Raw genomic sequence first — 21,454 nt, 5'->3', positions numbered from 1 at the left:
AATTGGATTGCCAATAGACAACGAAACCTCAAAATGCCAAACAATAAGACAGTCGCAGAACAGCGTGCACAAAGTCTGAAAAGGCGCTTAAACAAAGACCAGTCCTTTCGCTCTGATTATGTCGTTTTTATGTCTGGGATGCTTGCTAGTGGTTATTCAGAAAGGGTTCCATCTGAGCAGTTACATCGTTCCGATGGGAAGGTGTGGTACATCCCACATCATGGTGTGTATCACCCTAGAAAGAAAAAACTAAGGGTTGTGTTTGACTGTGGTGCCACATTCCAGGGAACCTCTTTGAACTCCCAGCTTCTTCAAGGTCCAGATTTGACAAGCTCATTGGTAGGAGTCCTCACAAGGTTTCGTAAAGAATCTGTGGTGCTCATGGCAGATATTGAGGCCATGTTTCATCAGGTCAGGGTGCCAGCTGAAGACTGTGACCTGTTGAGATTTTTGTGGTGGCCTGAGGGAGATTGTGCGCAAGAGGTGGTTGAGTACAGAATGAAGGCACATCTGTTTGGTGCTACGTCCTCCCCTAGTTGTGCCTGTTTTGCCCTGAGGAAGTGTGCTGAAGACAATCAGGAGCACTTTAGTCCTTTGGCAGTTAATGTTCTACTTCACCATTTCTATGTTGACGATTGTCTGGTGTCCGTTGGCTCTGAGGAGGAAGCAGTGTCTCTGTACCAAGAGCTTCATGCGCTGTGCGCTGAAGGTGGTTTCAAGCTCACAAAATGGATCAGTAACCGGCGCACAGTGCTTACTGCTATTCCTCTAGAGGAAAGGGCCAAGGAAGTGAAAGATCTGGATTTGGACAGTGATGCCTTACCTGTGGAGCGTGTCTTGGGTGTTCAGTGGTGTGTCCAGTCCGACTCGTTCAAATTTAAGATCATACTCAGGAATCGTCCGATTACAAGGCGAGGAATTCTGTCTGTTATTAGCTCCATCTATGACCCACTTGGTTTCTTGGCACCTGTTGTTTTGTCCGCCAAGAAAATCCTCCATGACCTTTGTAGGAGACGTTTGGGATGGGATGATCCTCTGCCTTCTTCAGTTGTTAGGGAGTGGATGGCTTGGTTGGAAGACCTCCACCATCTCGAACATTGGGAGGTTGTAAGATGTTTAAAACCCTTGGATTTTGGTGACCTTGCTACTGCTCAGCTTCACCATTTCGCAGATGCGAGCGAGGAAGGTTTTGGGACAGTGACCTACCTGTTACTTTATGACAAAGGTGGCAGAGTTCACTGTGCATTTGTAATGGGTAAGGCACGTGTCGCTCCGTTAAAACCTGTCACCATTCCTCGTATGGAGTTGACTGCTGCAGTAGTGGCTAGCAGGATGGATAAGTTGTGGAGGAAGGAGCTGCAAATGGAGCTTAAAGAGTCTGTGTTTTGGACGGATAGCACTTCTGTTCTGAAATACATAAAAAATGAGACCTCGCGTTTTAAGATCTTTGTGGCAAACAGAGTGTCGGAAATACTCAAGCTGTCAAACGTATCTCAGTGGAGGTATGTTAATACATCTAACAACCCTGCAGATCTAGCTTCCAGAGGTGCGAAAGTGGAGCCATTTCTAAAGTCTGGTGCATGGCTCAGTGGTCCTGATTTTCTTCTGGAACCTGAGTGCAGGTGGCCTACAAATCCAGAAATCTTGGAAGACCCTTTTGTTGCAGATCCAGAGGTTAAGGTTATGACAGTGAACACAGTACAAGTTAAGCAGATGAGTCCATTTGAGGAGTTCATTGGCTACTTTTCTTCTTGGCTCAGTCTTAAAAGGTCTGTTGGTTGGTTTTTGAAGCTTAGGACTTTGCTGCTGTCTCTAGCACAGCAGAGAAAACATTTGAAAGGGACTTTGTCCAAGTCAGAGCTCAGTGGTGAGCAGCTGGAGAAAGAGCTTAAGCTCCAGATGGAAAATGTTAAAGGTCAACTGCTGAACAGTGTTCTGTCGGTGGAGGACTTGGATGAAGCTGAAATGGCTGTGATTCGTTTCTGTCAAAAGATTAGATTTTCGGAAGAGTTTGATAATTTGGAGAAAGGAGAGTTGGTGAAAAGAACAAGTCATCTCTACAAGCTGGACCCAATCCTTGATGATGGTTTGTTAAGGGTTGGAGGTAGACTTAGTAGAGCCGCTATGCCAGTTGAAACAAAACATCCAGTTATCCTGGCAAAAGACCTTCACATCTCCCATCTTATTCTCAGTCATGTACATCAAGAGACAGGTCATGGTGGACGTAATCACATGCTTTCCCACCTGCGGCAAAAATATTGGATTCCTGGTGCTTGTGCAGCTATTAGAAAGATTTTGGGAAAATGTGTCGTCTGTCGTAGATTGTCTGTTACACCTGGATGGCAGAAAATGGCTGATCTACCCCAGAGTAGAATAACTCCTGACGAGCCTCCATTTAGCAAAGTAGGTTGTGACTGTTTTGGTCCATTTGAGGTCAAGCGTGGTCGATCTGTAGTCAAGAGGTATGGGCTTATTTTCACGTGCTTGGCAATACGAGCCATACACCTTGAAGTTTTGTCATCTTTAGACACCGATTCCTTCATCAATGGTCTGAGAAGATTTGTTGCGAGACGTGGTCAAGTTCAGGAAATCCATTCAGATAATGGTACCAACTTTGTGGGTGCTGAACGTGAATTGCGAGAGGCCATTGAGAAGTGGAACCATAGTCTCATAAATGACACATTGTTGCGAAAGGGTGTGAAATGGGTTTTCAATCCCCCAGCTGCATCACATCATGGAGGTGCATGGGAGAGGTTGATTAGGTCGGTGCGTAAAGTGCTAAACTCTGTTTTGAAGACTCAGACTTTGGATGAGGAGGGTTTGGTAACTGTGTTCTGTGAAGCTGAGGCAATCGTGAACAGCCGTCCAATAACAAAGGCTTCTACAGACCCTAATGACTTGGAGGCGTTGACCCCTAACCATCTACTACTCCTCAAATCAAGGCCGTCGTTGCCACCTGGAGTGTTCGACAAAGACGACATATATGCTCGCCGTCGTTGGAAGCAGGTGCAGTATATGTCAGGTTTGTTCTGGAAGCGCTGGGTCAAAGAATATCTTCTCGGACTTCAAGAGCACCAGAAATGGAACAATATTAGAAGAAACTTCGTTCCTGGAGATGTCGTAATGCTTGTGGATGATATGGCACCACGAAATTCTTGGATTACAGGAAAGGTTCTTGATACTGTTCTGGACAAAAATGGCCTGGTGCGTATCGTACGGATTAAAACCCGAACGAGCATTTTGGATCGACCAATCACCAAAGTCTGCCTTCTGCAGGAAGCAGAGGGGCAGTGAAGATCCTTTGGATTATAGCTATGGACATGATCTTTTTCCCTTTGTGGAATATGAATTTTTTTTGGACATATTTTGTCAATTTGGACTCTGATTGGACTATCTTAGTGTTTGTCATGGTGTCTGTCTCCTACAGTTAGTGGTGGTGGTTAATTATTGCTGTGCAATAATTAGGGGCCGGAATGTAGGAGCCGTAAGCACTGTGTGGGTTTTCTTTGGTTTTTCTCTTATTTGTGTGACGTCATGATATTGGCACCTGTTACGTGTGGCACTGTGGGTGTGGTGTTGTCTATTAAGTCTCTGTGCTCACCTGGGTGTGTAAGTGGCCTGGATCATGGCGGCGGGGTGAGCCTGGGGAGAAACTTTCTGTTGACCGTCATTATCATCCTTATCACCGTCACCGTTGTCTTTGTCACTGGCTATGAGGGTATCCTTGCACAGCATTGAATATACGACGATTGAAGTAAGTGCTTGTTTCCTATGCTTGTGATATGGATAATAAACCTCATGAATGTTTGTAATGGTGAGTCTGACGCGTCTTCAGTGTGAACCCCCATGTCTTAGCCTGCCGCGGCGTTTGGATTGGTTTTTTTTTGCTTATACGCCGCAATACCAGCTATGGCCCAGTTCCGTTCAGTCACATCTAGAATATACACAAGAATCATGTTGGCCCGGATTTGTATTACGACTCTGGTCCAGATCAGTATTACTACTTTGAAAATCAGTCTTGGTTGTGTGACGGGAGACTGTTCTGGGCCGAATCCGTAAACCAGCACAACTCCGGAACTGCTACAGAGAGCTGGAAGACGGATCCGATGCAGATTTGGTCCAAAGTCAGAAAACGGATGTGAGCTATAAACGGATGTAAAGGCTTTAATGCGGATCCGGCCCAAAGGTAATTGCTATCTGGGATGTGTATTTCTTTCAGTGTGCAGACATGTGGGCTGTATTCTACCTTTAAATGTGTATTTATTCTTCTGTTCTATCATATGCTTTGGTTCTGTTCTTTCTATCTTTTACTGTCACTGTGTGACTTCAGTTTTAAAGGAGCTGATGGTTTTACTTGCTTTGATTGATCCTTATTCAATAAAGGAACATCATGTTACTCTTTGTGTATTTATATTTATATGACATATATAGTCTATGGGAAACCATCAGTTTGCTAAGTATAAATAATACAGAGACTGAAAGGGTCAATGTAATCAAATTCCTTGGAATAACTATACAAAAGAAGTGAAGTTGTTGTATGTTGTAGTGCATGGAGGTGTGGGGGAATACTGACAGAACTAATAAAAATCCAGTCAGCATTATTCAGAAAAGGCCAATACCACTGATCAATACAGTGTCCTATAGGGAACACACACATCAGTTTATGATCAAATTAAAAATTTTAAAGTTTAGTGACTTAGTCCACTTTAAAACAGCCCAATTTATGTTAAAAAAAAATAAAATAAATAAAAATCTGTTGCCTGTTCATATTCAGAGCTTGATTAAAATATGGGAAATTATTTCTAATTTCAGAGGAAGTCATGCAGGGCCAGACTGAGACTCATTTTCAGCCCTGGAGTTTCATACCTCAGACCGGCCCGCTTTAGATCACGACCAATTATTATTAAAATCATGTAATTATAGCCTTACATGTTAGGTCTACACACTGTTCTGCAAAGCCTGAGACAAACAGAGCAGTAGAGAGACTGATTTTTTTCACAGTAAGTCAGCCACTTGCAGCTTGTTCCAACTTTGCCATTAAAAAACTTTTGGTATAGTGATATTAGGGGTTTGACGAGGATGATAAGAAAAAAATGTCCGTATATCCTGTGACTGAGGGTGAGCAAAGTAATCAAAGCTAACAACAGACTCATTTTCATCTGTGTCATTTGTGCCTAGTGGTTCAGGGTTGTGCTGCTGAGCTGCTCCTCTGTCATCAGTAGACTCTGCTCTCCCTTTCACACTTCCTCCAGTTTCTCTAGACTCGCCTGCACCTGTATCACAATAAAAAATAATATCTACAGACATTTTGACTTACTTAACTAATTAAGATATTTACATTGGCAAAATATGCAGGTTTATTTGATATTACTTTATGCTATTGTCTTTCAGTTGTGGGCTTTGTGTATTTACTGTCTCACTTTTAATGATAAAAAATAAAACAGGCCAGTACTATCATTTGGGTTTAGAAAGTGGTTTTACTGGAACTAATGCTTGTTCACACAGTCTGTTCCAACAGCTCACCTTTTCCTTCCATACTGACAGGAACAATCCCCTCATCACTACTGGTTCCTGGCTCTGCTTCTGACACTAAATCACATTTTAAAAATGGTCAGAATTGTCAGCACAAATCTTCTATTTTCAAAGCCTTGGTGTCAGTTTCATTCATGTGGTGCTAAATCCTGGAGCATCTCAGAGCCCCTTTCATACTGAACAGGCCTACACCACACTCTTCATTGGAGCCTACTTATTCTAATGATCTTCCCTCTATGAGCAGTCCTACCTGCCCACTCTGGACTTGTGGGCTCATGGCTGGTGTCTGCTGCTGGATCTGCTTTCTGACTCTGAGGAGCTACAAGACAAAGTTTCCCTGTTATGTGGTGTCGCATCATACTATCATTTAAACTGCATAACGTTATGTTCCATGCCACAATGCCACACAATTCATTGACTCGATAATTAACTAGCTTGAAAGGTGGTTTACCCGGTTCGTCGTTCTTATTAGTTGTTTCCAACCGGGAGGTCGTTTTTGTGAAAAAGTTGCCGATTTTGTCACATTTGGCTGCATTTGCTTCCAGAGCTTTCCTCTTTTTAATTCTTGCCTTCTCTGCGCTACCCTTGCTCTTTCTATTGTCCATGTTTCAAACAGTAAACACAGCTGACCATCCACAGCCTACAGAGCACAGATCGTGTATGCTCCACAGCTACAGTATAGAGCTACTAACCGTATGCAAGGACAGATTACGGCAGGTCTCGGTGCGTCTGCAAAAAAGAGGAAGAAAACAAACAGTTTGCTAGCAGAGGGGGTGGCGGCCCAGGAACAGCAGCAGCAGCTTACATGATCAACCCAGTGCTATGACTGAACACCCCACGCCCCGCAAAAAAAAAAAAAAAAAAAAAAAAAAAAAAAAGATAAATAAAATATTAAATATATATTTACAGTGAACTCTGGCCCTCGCGGCCTAAATATTATACCGGCCCACCGGGAACTGTCCCGGTCCTCCCGATTAGCCAGTCCGGGCCTGAAGTCATGTGTTCAATAAACCTTCTGTTAGAAATAAATATGATGACATTTAGTCTGTGTGTTGGAGGAAATGTTTGGAACAAGTTCAATCCTTAGTTCAAAGACTGTACAACACTATTTATGTTTAAAACCATGTTTGAAAGAAATGTCATTAAAATATATGAAGAATGTGAATGTTCATTTTTCCACTCAAACTATTGAATTGTTTAGTTTTTTGTTGTTTCTATCGTTACTAAGCTAAAGGCATTGGTATCTATTTTATTTCATTCTGTTTGGTGATATGAATGGGGAGCAGAATGATCTTAGGCTTCAACCTATTCCTTTACAGACTCTTTAGTTTTTAAACATTGTATCTGCATAAATCTCTAATGTTTGAAATGTCTGAATAAACACAATTGAACCGAACTGATCTAATGATTGCAAAATCATCTAAAATTATCATTTAAGTAAAATTATTGCAATTAATAATCACAAATGTTTATGTACTGACAGTGGGTCTAGTTAATGTGATTCCATTGTGTAGTGGGCAGTGGAGTAACTGTTGGTTTACAGTTATGGTGACTGTTGACTGAGATAAGGGATAAGATTGAATAAATCCTGGAACTTAGCCTGGTCTGGACCAGGCAAGCTCCACAGAATAAATCTCCATGGTAACTTATATCAAAACATATCCTGCTTTCCCCTATCCTGCTTTTGTGAAACCGGATCATGGATAAGTTGAGCCAGGATAGCCAACATATCCCCGCTTAATCCCTTATCCTAGTTTCGTGAAACAGGCCCCTGGTCTTTGTGTACTGTTTGGTGTGGATATGGAACTGAAGAGTGTTTTGTTTCAGTTCACTTCACGGACCAACCTCTGGCACCACGGAACACTGGTGATCAAGATGCAGTTATATTGGAATCAGGGGATCCGTGTGGGTCACATTAGATCAGTGATTCAGACTAGAGCACTGCAAACCCAAACGAGCTCGACGGGACCCGATGGGTCGGGCAGAGTTCGGACAAAAAGGAGTGTTGTTCTGGTTCGGTCTCTTAATTTGCAGTGAACATTTGATGTTTAAAAAAAATACTTACCAGATGAGCTAACATAGACCTACTTCATTTCATGGTATTACTTGCTTTTAAAATCCATTTAAACCATACCACCACTTGGGTTCTGTTTCTGTAGTGGAAGTGTGATGGAGTCATTTCATTCAGGTTATGTTCACAGACCACAAATGTACCCGTACGTTTAATGACAATCTATAACACAGATATAGGACCAACTGGATTGAACTGATCGGGTTCGGACGCAAACATTGAAGTGGGGGTCGAGGTCGGCCAGAAGTTGAGAGACAGCGGCGGTATGTGAAGGCACAGGTGCTGTGGTTTCATGCCACGGTTCATAACGGTATGGAGCCGGTACCGGTGCCTCCGAACGGTACTCCTAAGTTTTTATCCGAACCCGGCCCGACCCATCAGGCCCCGTCGGGCTCGGTTCGGTTTGCAGTAGTCTAATCTGGATCACTGATCTAATGTGAACCACATTGGACGCCCTGATTCCAACTGCATCTGGATCACCAGTGTTCCGTGATCCTAGAAGTCGGTCCGAGAAGCGAACCCAAACACACTGTGGGTTCCTCTGTCCACACCAAACATTCTGTGGGTTCCTCTATCCACACCAAACACTCTGTGGGTTCCTCTCTCCACACCAAATAGTCAAGTCTTCAGTGACTGTGGGATTTACTGCAGCAGTACTCCTGCTGGTTTTCAAACAACACAGCTTCACGTCCCTCTACTGACCACCTCGAGCACCGGCTATTTCCTGGTCTATTCAGCACTGACAGCGCAGCAGCCAAATACACATTGACCAATAGGAGAAGAGCTGACCTAAGAACACGCCTTTAAACACTGCCCCCCTCATTTGCCTATTGATGTATAAATGAGTAAAGAAATAGAAAAAGGAGCAGAAATAAATAGGCGAAGCAGAAATAAATAGAGGAAGAAAATGCAAAAGAGGGTGGTAAGTGGTAAATATGACTATGAATAAAAAAAATGCCAATAAATTTATAATATGTCATATGAAATAAATATGGAAATTGATAAGAAAAGAGATCAAGAAAATGTAAATAAAAAGCCATGCAGAAATAGGCGAACTAGAAATAAATAGAAAAAGAAAATGTAAAACGAAAGCAATGAAGAAATAAATAGGTGACTCAGAAATAAATAGAAGAAGAAAATGTAAAAAGAAAGCAATGCAGAAATAAATAGGTGAAGCAGAAATAAATAGAGGAAGAAAATGTAAAAAGAAAGCAATGCAGAAATAAATAAGCGATGCAGAAATAAGTCGAGGAAGAAATGTAAAAAGAAAGCAATGCAGGAATAAATAGGCGACGAAGAAATAAATAGAAGAAGAAAATGTAAAAAGAAAGCAATGCAGAAATAAATAGGTGAAGCAGAAATAAATAGAGGAAGAAAACGTAAAAGAAAGTAATGCAGAAATAAATAGACGATGCAGAAATAGAGGAAGAAAATGCAAAAGGGGAATACTGACGAAAATGTAAATAGAAAGCAACGCAGAAATAAATAGGCGACGCAGAAATAAACAGAGGAAGAAAATGTGAAAAGAAAGTAATGCAGAAATAAATAGGTGATGCAGAAATAAATAGAGGAAGAAAATGCAAAAGGGAATACTGAAGAGGTAAATATGACTATGAATAAATAAATGACAATAAATTAATAAGATGTCAGCTGAAAATAAAATATAGAAATAAAGAAAGAATAAAGAAAATGTAAATAGAAAGCAACACAGAAATAAATGCAGGGATAAAAATTAAATAAGGACAAAATAGATAAATAAATGGTACGGAAATGAACTTTTCAAGCCATTTTTATATTTACCTCCGCCAAGGAGGTTATGTTTTTGCCAGGGTTTGTTTGTTTGTTTGTTTGTTTGTTTGTTTGTCTGTCTGTTAGTGTGCAACATAACTCAAAAAGTTATGGACAGATTTGGATGAAATTTTCAGGGTTTGTTGGAAATGGGATAAGGAAGAAATGATTAAATTTTGGTGGTGATCGGGGTGGGGGGGGCCCACGGGGGGGGGGGGCACTGATCAGCCTTGGCGGAGGTCTGCGCTCGCCGAGTGCTTCTAGTTCTGTATATATTTTCTAATTTGGCAGGTTCAATCCTCCATAAAAACTGGACCAAAAAGTCAACAGAAATCGTCATGGCTTATGACAATGTGGTTCATACTCCTTGTCACTAAGTGGCAGTAATGCGCGCAAAACCTCGAACATCGATCGGTTAAAATCAAATCCACAGCAGAAGTAGCAACAACCGCAAACGAACAGCATGATGGGATATGAGAGTCCTCCGGCGGCGCGTTGCCGCCATGTCACCTAAAGAGAAACATTTAGCGCTTCTTTTTCTTGTGGGTTTTGCTACTCTTACTATTTATTGTTTTCCCACTTTTCTTTACGCGGCTTTAATCCTCGCAGGTTTCTATATTGTGTCGTACTATCGCAGGCGAGGGCCGATTTCCGTCCAGTTAGGCCTTGGTCCGCGAGCTGGACTAAACGTTCAAACAGTGCTCCAGCGCTGGATTTGGGGTTTGGGGGTAAACAGTGTGTCGGAAGCCCAACAGAGAAGAACGAGGGTTACTGGCAACAAAACGAAGATCCAAGAGACAGAGGGACCCTTCAAACCACGATTTACTGAACCTGCGGTTTATCGACGGGAAGCTTTGGCAAGTGACTCTTTTCTTTTCAGTCCCCGGGATTTCCTCATGGGGAGTTACATCGGAAAACCCGAGAGTCCAAACTGTGGAACCGTAAGACCAAACACCGGCAGAAATTATAGAGAGGAACTGCGGGAAAAACTGTCCCGACCAAACCATGCTGTCTACACTCCCAACAGGAGGCTGTCATTTACAGGGTATGTCCTATCACAGATAACTCCGTAAACCACTGAAGTTGGTATGTATACTGATCTTGCAGGAAATATGGAGGCTAGTAAGTGGCAAATTCAAACCAACAAAAACGTGTCTTCGTAAATTAATTTGGACGAATATTGCAATTTTACTTCTTACGTGTGCTGCTGCCACACTGTAATTTCCCAGTTTGGGATAAGTAAAGTACATCTATCTGTGTAAATATGTATATAGCCTAAATAGTTTTTTTTTTTTTTTTTTTTTTTTTTTTTTTTTTTAACTTATTACTGTTATTATATGTCGTATTGTTTTTTGTTTTTTTTTGCCCTATCCTTACACTGTACATGCATATTTCGCTGCACTTTATCCTGTTGGGGCCTTGACCAGTGAATTTCCCGGTTGTGGAATCAATAAAGCTTCATCCAGTCATATAAAGTAATCTATTCTATATCTAAATATTCATGTAATAAAAGGATATTAAGATAATTTGTTTCATATGTTGACACTGCTGACAGTAAGGGTAACACTCCAGGTGCTCTTATCATTGTATCATCATTTCTCTTATTGCCCACTTTAATTTTATTAATGTAAAATCGTTTTCTTGTGGCTTTTGGAAATTTGACATTTGTACCATCTCTGATTATTGGTCAGTGTACTTGACTTGTAGATCTCCATATTTTGTCTCTTGTGGAAGGCCACAAGCTAAATGATAGAGCATAATGACACACATCAGTGGTTTTTAGAATTATTTGTTATCAGATGTATTCTGATGTTTTTCAGAGAGTCCCTGGGCTCAACGGGCAGATTTTCCATAGCCCCTCAGCGTCACTACCCCCTGCAGCAAGGAGGATTTTCCTCAGTCGGAGTCTTACCCCCTGTTCGATGGAATGGCTTCAGACAGAAAAACATCCTCAGCCCACGAAATACAGCTGCTGTCAGTCCTGTTACTGTGAAGATTGCCAGGCCCGACCACAGCACTCCCAGGTTCAAGTTGCAGTTTCGTGACGTTTTCACATTGTAGAATATCTTGACTGTGCTCTTGTGGTTTGGAATCGCAAAGCTGCCATATACAAAGGATATTTCATGTGTTGTCCCTAGTCTGGCTGTTGTGTGGAAGCAACTATGTCTCACTAGATTCTGAAATTTAAATGCTTACATTTGTTGAACGTGTTGAAATTTATTTGGTTGTATGCATTGATATCATGTATCTAATTTTTGCCTTCCTTTCAATGAGCTGCAACACTTGAGTTACAATTTTTGGACAGTCCATAGTAACCACAGTTTGTTTCTTGTTTTGTTTTTTGTTTTTTCTTTCTTTCTTTAGTTTTGACCATCTGAGTTTTCTGGAGCTCCCCCAGGCTGAAGCTGACCCCTGCTCCAGAGAAAGTGTCCTCAAGGTGCTGAAGGAAAGCCGTAAGAGAGAGGTGGAGGATGAGGACAGAAGCTTCACATCTGAGCAGAAAAGCAAAAGAAGGTAAAGAATGAAACTATTACTAACTACTACTATTTGACTGAAAAAATGATAAGTTTGTAAGATATGTTTGGAACTGTTGCCTAAACAAAAGAATTGATCAAATGTGGTCTCTGTAAAAAATGCTTGACTGGGGCAGTTCTTGTAGGCCTTTAACTACATTGTTATTCATTTTGTGCTTGGAAAAAACCCTATTATTTAATGTAAGCAACATTATAAAAACAAACACATTTGTACTCAACATACACTGCCTGGACAGTAGGGCTGCAGGATTTTGGCAAAAAATAAAATCCTGATTTTTTTTTCCTCTAAAAACTTGATTTTTGAGTAAAACTACAACTACTGATCTGCCTTGGTGGAAGTCTGCACTCTCTGAGTGCTTTTCTAGTTTAAACCTGCAAAGCTTTCGAATATTCTTAATCAAAGACCACGTGCATATAAATGTGCCACATTATTATGCAAGTCCTGTTCAACTTCAACCATGGCCCAGGAAAGTGACCTGACCAAATAGGAAAAGAGTCAAATTGTCAAGATCCTGAGTGAGGGGGAATCTACAAATGATTTAGCCAAGAAATTGTAGCGTGATCACCGGACCATAAAAATATACGGGTGAGAAAGAAACCCAGAGTAGAAAAAGCTTGCAGAACATTATCAAGCTGGAAACTGAGCCCTAGCTACCAGTAAGGCCATTTTCAAAGCTGTGGGGCTTGATTATGTACCCAGATCTACTTGATGTAGGATGCTAACACAAGTGGCAAAGGTCCAAAAGTCAACCACAAGACCTTGACCAAAGAAAATACATTAGGAAGAACGATTGGAATGCACAAAACGATGCATGAAAGCCGTCTTCTCCAAAGTTTCATTCACCAGTGAGTGTGGGGCAACCCTAGATGGACTGGATGGGTGGGCATCTAGTTAGATTTCAAGTGGCCATGCCTATGGAGCCGATTCAGGGCGATAAGTTTTGTATATGAAAATATAAAATTTGAAACTGAAGATTTAAGTTTTGATCTTGAACTTTGAAAAATTCAACAATGTATTCCAATTAAAAGTAAGTGTATGAAAAGTTTTTTTTCAGGTTAAATATACTTTTGATTCACTTCAGTAATTCTTTTGAATAGATTATTTTTATTGTTCACTTTCATATATATTTTAATATTTGAGGTTTTTTTTTTTTTTTTTTTTTAGTTGCATGTTTTATCTTTTCAGATTCACATCTTATTTTTTACGGTTTCAAATCTTATTTTTTCACTTTCAGATCTTTTTTCGCTTTCAAATCTTTTTTTCAGTTTCAGATCTCTTTTTTCGCTTTCAGTTCTCTTTTTTTTTCGCTCATTCGACTTTTGGCCCAGATATGGCGTGGAGGGCGTGGCCTCAACTGAGAGGGGGCGTGCAATCATGAATGACACCATGACAAAAATCTTAGGGATCTTCCCCGCTCATGCTGCCTTCAGGGAACGCAGGAACTAAAACAATTCAGACAACACTTTATATACACTATATTCACGTCACTGTTAGGGAAAAAACTCATGCCAGTGACAAATCTACATTTAAAAAGCTGTTTTAGACAGTAAAGAGTACCATTTGCGGTATGAGAGTAATAAATTATGCCGGATTGTGCAGATAAACAGCCACACATTAAATACATGATATTTTCGATTTCCACATAGCACAGTGAAGGCAGCTCAGTGCGTGGCTAACGTCCTGCTCCAGTCACAACAGTAGGGACATGAACAGATAGTAAAACTCAGCGCTTTGACTGTCAGAAAAAGGAGTAAATCTAATATGAGGGATACTTTTAAGTTCCAGAGAACAGTGGGTGGCTCCGATGAACACTGTTTTGACACTGCACCAGACTGAGTCGCATTCCAGTTCCGTTCTCAGGTTACATCCACTTTTAGTCAGACTAACACAATAATTCAGGTTTGTACGTGTCATGTAGGCCCACTGACTGATTTGGGTTCATTTCTCCATTGCTCTCCTGGTTGTAGAGGTGGCTGGTGCTGGGTTTGGTTCATTTGTGGGTTTTTGTGCAAAGGCGTGCATGCACAGGCAAGTATACTGTGAAATGGAGTTTGTTTGATTAGTTTCTTTTTCAGTGGTGTGCACTGTTGTATTTAGTAGAGTTTCTATCATTAATGGGAAACGCAGGGTAACAGAATGTAGTTTGTAATGTTTATTCCAGGAAATAGCGTGGCCTTTTCTTAGAGCTCCTATGCAAAAACAGTTTTGATAGATTTCATCTCTACTTGTAATTCACTGTCTGCAGACAGATGGAAAACTGTTTGAATTAATACATGGAAAAGTAAATGTGTAGAATTATGGACTGTATAGATTATATTAATGCACATGACATGACCAACTAAAGCAACCCCAGATCACAACAATGTCCTCACAAGCTAGTGCAGTAGACATTAGGCATGATGGGTGCAGTACCTCATCTTCTCCTCTTGCCCTGATGCACTCATCACTTTGGAGTAGGGTCAGTTTGGACTCATCAGACCAAACATTATTTTTGTGTTGCTTCAGAGTCCAGTCTCTATGGACTCTATGGTTGCTCTATGGTTACTCTATGGTTGTTTAAGAAACTACCCAGTGCATCAGCTAGGGATATATAACTTTTTAAATCAATCAATCAAATTTTATTTATGTAGCGCCAAATCATACCTTAAGTTATCTCATGACATTTTACATATAGAGCTGGTTGAAACCAGACTCTTAGACCAATTTACAGATACCCAACAGAATCATCCAGGAGCAAACACTTGGTGACAGTGGCAAGGAAAAACTTCCTTTTAGTGGGTAGAAACCTGAAGCAGACCTCAGCTCCTGGAGTTTGGTTGTCTACCTTGACCAGTTGGGGTTAAAGAGAGAATGGGAGAGAGAGAGAGATTTTCTTTTTTTTGGGGGGGGGGTGTGTGTGGCATGGATGCACAGCAAACTGAACTACGACTGTTAAAAACTAAAACAGGTGGTGCTACTATAATAACCAACAGCTAGAACAAGTGTCTATAACAGTTAATACTGCTACTCTAAATACAAGTATCAACAGCGGATATACTACTACTGCAACTGTTAATACAAATAATAGAAACCTCTACCGTCTATGTAACTATATTATAAACACTATCATAACTACACTATATTGCCAAAAGTATTGGCTCACCCATCCAAATAATCAGAATCAGGTGTTCAAATCACTTCCATGGCCACAGGTGTATAAAATCAAGCACCTAGGCATGCAGACTGCTTTTACAAACATTTGTGAAAGAATGGGTCGCTCTCAGGAGCTCAGTGAATTCCAGCGTGGAACTGTGATAGGATGCCACCTGTGCAACAAATCCAGTCGTGAAATTTCCTGGCTCCTAAATATTCCACAGTCAACTGTCAGCTGCATTATAAGAAAGTGGAAGTGTTTGGGAACGACAGCAACTCAGCCATGAAGTGGTAGGCCACGTAAACTGACGGAGCGGGGTCAGCGGATGCTGAGGCGCATAGTGCGAAGAGGTCACCAACTTTCTGCAGAGTCGATCGCTACAGACCTCCAAACTTCATGTGGCCTTCAGATTAGCTCCAGAACAGTGCGCAGAGAGCTTCATGGAATGGGTTTCCATGGCCGAGCAGCTGCATCCAAGCCATACATCACCAAGTGCAATGTAAAGCGCCAGATGCAGTGGTGTAAAGCACGCCGCCACTGGACTATAGAGCAGTGGAGGCGCCTTCTCTGGAGTGACCAATCGCGCTTCTCCATCTGGCAATCTGATGGACGGGTCTGGGTTTGGCGGTTTCCAGGAGAATGATACTTGTTGGACTGCATTGTGCCAAGTGTAAAGTTTGGTGGAGGGGGGATTATGGTGTGGGGTTGTTTTTCAGGAGCTGGGCTTGGCCCCTTAGTTCCAGTGAAAGGAACTGTGAATGCTTCAGCATACCAAGACATTTTGGACAATTCCATGCTCCCAACTTTGTGGGAACAGTTTGGAGCTGGCCCCTTCCTCTTCCAACATGACTGTGCACCAGTGCACAAAGCAAGGTCCATAAAGACATGGATGACAGAGTCTGGTGTGGATGAACTTGACTGGCCTGCACAGAGTCCTGACCTCAACCCCATAGAACACCTTTGGGATGAATTAGAGCGGAGACTGAGAGCCAGGCCTTCTGTCCAACATCAGTGTGTGACCTCACAAATGCACTTCTGGAAGAATGGTCAAAAATTCCCATGAACACACTCCTAAACCTTGTGGACAGCCTTCCCAGAAGAGTTGAAGCTGTTATAGCCGCAAAGGGTGGACCGATGTCATATTGAACCCCATAGACTAGGAATGGGATGTCACTTAAATTCATATGCGAGTCAAGGCAGGTGAGCAAATACTTTTGGCAATATAGTGTATATGGATAAATGAGTGATGACGATGAAGACAAGAGAGAAGCAGGACCACAGCAGCAGGTCCAGAGATGATCCAGGGAAAACCTGCATAATAGCTCAAACATGTTAATTACTGCAGTAATTATTTGATGGAAGGTTCTTACCAATTGTGTAAGGTAAATCTAGTTGCCATTTTTTAAATTTGGCTGTGCAGTGTATATCCACTTGTTTGAATCTGTGCTTGTGATGTGTGATGCTTTCATTTGTAAAGGCGTAATGACAGTGGTGGAAGTACACAGTCTGCCTTTGAACCTCTCCTACCCAATGGAACATCATCCCAATTGGTCCCCAAGTGAGTTGACCTTTTCGTACACTGCTGTCACTCAGACCTTTGTCGATGTGGATTTGATGCTGTAAAGTGTTGACACAGTGTAAAGTGGAAGAGGGTTTTCTATAAGTTATTATTGCTCCATCCAGGCCAGGAAGCTTGAAAAGAGGGATGACCTCAGTGGCAGAGGAGACCACCATGAAACGGTCTCGCACCTCATCCATCAGCTCTGGCAGTGGGGTCCATACTTCCAGAGGTATTTCAGGCACAAGACGAAACCCTATCTACAGCTCCTACAGTTCTTCACAAGGCCTCAGTCAGGTAACTTACTTCACTGCATTGCAGTATATTAGTAATGAAGTGGTTACAACGTGCAAAAATTTCTGACCATTAGTATTAGTTTCAAATATCATTAATTATTATTAAAATTGTGCACACTGTGTATCAATTTTATCTCTACATTTATAGCAGAGTTTATAGCATGGTATTGAAAGCTGCTTCTTCCTGTTTCCCTTCACAGTGGAAGAAACCATCAGCGCCCAGCCCTCCTTTGTCCAGCCCTGGATCCTCTCGCTCTCAGACTCCTGAAGGAGTATCCAAAAGACCAAGGTAGAGTCATTCTCTCTCCTGCTGGAGTCCACTCATCCTCATATAGTGTAACAGTACAGTATGCAACCTGTGGTTTCATTATCAGAGAGGACGAGGGGCAGTCACCCAGTTCAGCATCCTCTGTGAGATCTGACCTGACAACCTCAGACAAGCTATCTGCCATCTGTAAGTCAGTACATGGTTTATTTGAGACTTGGTGTATAATGATAATGAAATATTTCAGTTTAATTATTTTCAATAAATTGCTTACCCTAATTTTGTTTTTGTCTCACTCCCATTTCTTCTTTTTGCATTTTGAAACTACTTAGAACCTTCTTAAGATCCAACAGTGGAAAATGTAAATTCTTGCAATTTTTTAACTGGTCTTAAGATTTTGATCAGGAGTGTATTGGTGGGATGAGAGCATGAACTTTTAAAAGTTGAAAAATAAGGACCACCCTAGTACATATGTTTTAATTGTGAAACAAATTGTATCATGTTTAAGTGAAACCGACTGCAGTCCCCAAGGCCCCAGCCACAACTTCCACAGACTCAACTAATAGTGGTGGGAAGAGGAAACGCAAAATCCAGCTGGTGTCCAGCCACAGAGATGACCAACTTTCTCTAGTACTGTATTTTCGCTCTTCTGAAATGCTTGTTTTTGCTTTGTTCTAGATGGACTCATTTAGTCAACATTGCTCTTTTATTTGCAGCCTCCACCCCCTCCTGAGCTAGGCTACAGCATTACAGTACAAGACCTGGATGAAGAAAAAAGGGCTGCCATCAGCAAGATCCAGAAGGTCCTAGAAACACCTGGTGAGTGAAGCAAGCACATTTTGACAAAAATGTTGTGGTACATGTGTGAACTCATTACACATGTACCACAACACAGAGAGTGAGAACTTTTCCATATATTCCAAAGTGTGTAATGGAAATGGTTCTATGACCACTTTAAACCTCAGGCTGAAGTGAGATTATTGTGAAGAGAAATAGCATGTGGCAGTACATGTCTATAGTCACATATTGACTGAGTAAAGCCAAACATCTTCAGGCCTGACCCTAGTGTTCCTGCACAGCTCCACAGCCAGAGGATGTTTCACCACCAGCTTCCACCTCCAGTCAGTCCTCCTCTACCAGTTCCACCACCACCCTTAACAGCCTCCTGACAGCTCCTCTGCCCAAAGCCTCCAGCTCTGGCATCCCAGTTATCAACCTCGATCCCATTCCAACCACCAGTACTGGAACTACACCTGCACCCTCCAACCCACTGTTGGAGTCCCTGAAGATGAAGAGCAGCATTCCAACTGCATTCACATCTGCAGCTACCACCGCTACAGGTAAGATCGGAAAGCCTGTCTGAACCATCAGTAAGGAGACCGCAACAAGTGTGGCTCTGAAAGATCAAAATATGTAATCTATGTATCGAAGAGATCCAACATGGGTTTCTGGATCTCTGCATTTGAAAATGTATATGTGGTAGGTGGAAGGATGATATGATTTTTTTCGCTCTAATATACTGTCTATAAAAAAGCATTTATCCCCTTGAATGTTTTATTCTTTTGCTGTTTTCAAAAAATGCAGTTATGGTCAATATAGTTTTTTCCCCCATCAATCACAGCACTGAGTTTGACTTTAATTGAATCCTGTTAAAAAAGAAAAAGAAAAAAAGCAAAGTAATGGAAAAACTGATGAGAGAAGGATTAAATTTTTTTTAAATTTCACAGCCCTTAATCATAATTAACACCACCCCCCACCCGTTTTTAGAGGGGCATTATCAAGGACCCTAATATGTGGTGGCCCAGAGGTGCAACCACCAAAAAAATTATCCACTTTAAGGAAAAAAAAAGAGATTGTAATTTATTTAAAAAGAAGTGTCTGAAAAATAAATGTACCCCTTAAATAAAAATAAACTTGTATGGAAAAAAAAAAAAACTATCTCCTAAAAAAAAACTTGTAATAAAAAAACAAATTTGTACAAAGAAATAAAATGAACTTGTTTGATTAAAAAAAATAAAATAAATAAAAAATAATCTCCCCAAATAAAATAGACTTCTGCAAAATGAAAAAGTGTCTCAAAATAAAATTGAGCAACATCAAAAATTAAATTCAGTGTTGGGTTTTAAAATATGCTGCCCCAAAATAAATATCATCCAAATAAAAAAGACAATTGCTCATTTGAAAAATACATTTATTAAAAAAAGAGTGTTTGAAAATATGAAACTTTATATGCCTAAAAAAGAAAACCTCTTTTTTAAATAAGGTTCATAAAAAAAAAAAAACAACAAAAAATCACATGATCCACCTTTTCAATTAAGGGGGGCACTGTTTAGCTCCTTATTTAGTACTTTAACTGCTTTGCAAACTATATTAATGTATATATTTTAAAATAACTACTTTTAGTGCACCATCCTCCACTTCCTCTGGGTTACTTCCTTAGAATTAGCCACATTAGCTGAGGGCCTTAAAAATTTTCAGCCCATGCTTTTATTTTTTTGTGGTGGCTTTAATTTTAAAACAAAAGACCTTTCGGGTAAACAGTGCACCCCTTAATTGAAAAAGTGGATGATGTGGGTTTTTTTTTTTCTTTTTTGATGAACCTTATTTAAAAAGAAGTTTGGTTGCTATTTTTATTTACCAACTGTAAGCTAATAGCAGAATCAATAAAACTGGACTTCCATACATTTCCTGAAGGAAATGTAACCCATGTGCTTGCCTCTTGCCGGATCGGCGGACTTGTGCAATGTTAAAGCAAGAAATACCTCCCATTCACTTCCTATGTGAATGTGTGTGTCAGTGTTTGTGGACTGATGTCACCACAGACTTTCTGTAGACCTGTATTCAGATGAGAAGCCCCTCCCACAGTCTGTGTCAGTCCTGTTAAAGCAGTGTTTAAATAGGCTCCTTTAATTCCATGTGTTTGTGTATAGACCTGATCAAAATCTTAAGACCAGTTGAAAAATAGCTAGAATTTACCTTTCGCACATTTGGATCTTAATGAGGTTTTAAGTAGAGCTACAATATACAAACGCAAGAAGGGGGAGTGAGACAAAAAGCACTTTGAAAAAGTAATTTATTGAAAACAACAAGTAAACTGAAATAGGCTGTTTATCAGCTGATCAAAAGTTTAAGACCATCGCTCAAAAAATTACAAAAAACTCTCCAAACCAGAACAAAAAATTTTCTCAGTAGGACTCAGTAATGAGTAGCTCCACCGTTCTTGTTAATCACTTCAAAAATTCGTTTGGGCATGCTTGATGCGAGTGTTTCCAGGAGGCTGGTGGGAACATTGCTCCAAGTGGTGAAGATGGCTTCACGAAGGGCATCAACTGTCTGGAACTGATGGCCATTTTTATAAACTTCCCTTGCCATCCATCCCCAAATGTTCTCTATGGGATTTAAATCAGGGGAACATGCAGGATGGTCCAAAAGAGTGATGTTATTCTCCCTGAAGAAGTCCTTCGTCAAGCGAGCATTGTGAACTGCAGCTTTGTCCTGTTGAAAAACCCAGCTGTTACCACACAGACGAGGGCCCTCAGTCATGAGGGATGCCCGCTGCAACATCTACACGTAACCAGCCGCCGTTTGATGACCCTGCACCTCCTGAAGCTCCAGTGTTCCACTGAATGAAAAAGCACCCCAGATCATGATGGACCCCCCTCCACTGTGCCGGGTAGAAAACATCTCAGGTGGGATCTCCTTGTCATGCCAGTAACGCTGGAAGCCATCTGGACCGTCAAGGTTAAATTTTTTCTCATCAGAGAATAAAACTTTTTTCCACCTTTCAATGTTCCATGTTTGATGCTCCCTGGCAAAGTCTAAACAGGCAGTTTTGTGGCGTTGTAGGAGACGAGGTCTTGGAATTCGTTTTTGTTTTTGAAACCCTTTTCCCGCAGATGCCGTCTGATGGTTATTGCGCTGCAGTCGGCACCAGTAAGGGCCTGAATTTGGGTCGAGGACCGCCCTGTGTCTTGACGGACAGTCAATCGGATCCTCCGGCTCAGCGCAGGTGTAATTTTTTTGGGTCTACCACTTGACTTTTTTGTTCCATAATGCTCAGGATCTGTCAAAAAATTTAGAATGACTGTCTTACTGCATCCAACCTCAGCAGCAATGGCACGCTGCGAGAGGCCTTGCTTATGCAGCTCGACGATCCGACCACGTTCAAGAAGAGACAGCTTCTTACCTTTAGCCATCAGGAGGGCATGACCATGTGAATGCCTGACAGAAAATGAGAATTTTGAGCAGATTTTGGCTTTTATAGCCTGTGGTCTTA

At 41.1% G+C, this 21,454-nt stretch overlaps 1 protein-coding gene across 2 annotated transcripts in view; it reads left to right on the top strand.

Annotated features, from left to right (window-relative positions):
• The first annotated feature begins 9,845 nt into the window (after positions 1–9,845).
• The window catches only part of pom121 (POM121 transmembrane nucleoporin), a 31,055-nt gene continuing 19,446 nt past the window's right edge, over positions 9,846–21,454 (top strand). The window contains exons 1-10 of one of the 2 annotated variants that reach the window (XM_030153844.1): positions 9,846–10,436; positions 11,212–11,415; positions 11,756–11,905; positions 16,537–16,617; positions 16,743–16,914; positions 17,114–17,202; positions 17,288–17,367; positions 17,687–17,808; positions 17,895–17,997; positions 18,258–18,518. In XM_030153844.1, the coding sequence (XP_030009704.1) occupies positions 9,865–10,436; positions 11,212–11,415; positions 11,756–11,905; positions 16,537–16,617; positions 16,743–16,914; positions 17,114–17,202; positions 17,288–17,367; positions 17,687–17,808; positions 17,895–17,997; positions 18,258–18,518 (1,834 nt within the window). In that variant the 5' untranslated portion in view covers positions 9,846–9,864. Of the gene's footprint in view, positions 10,437–11,211; positions 11,416–11,755; positions 11,906–16,536; positions 16,618–16,742; positions 16,918–17,113; positions 17,203–17,287; positions 17,368–17,686; positions 17,809–17,894; positions 17,998–18,257; positions 18,519–21,454 lie in introns of both variants that reach the window. The other variant, XM_030153845.1, reaches the window with a different exon arrangement.

This window comes from Sphaeramia orbicularis, chromosome 14 (genome assembly GCF_902148855.1).
Source record: "Sphaeramia orbicularis chromosome 14, fSphaOr1.1, whole genome shotgun sequence".
Lineage (NCBI taxonomy): Eukaryota > Metazoa > Chordata > Actinopteri > Kurtiformes > Apogonidae > Sphaeramia > Sphaeramia orbicularis.
The sequence above is the reverse complement of the archived record's forward strand: the minus strand, read 5'-3'. Positions and strand labels throughout refer to the sequence as shown.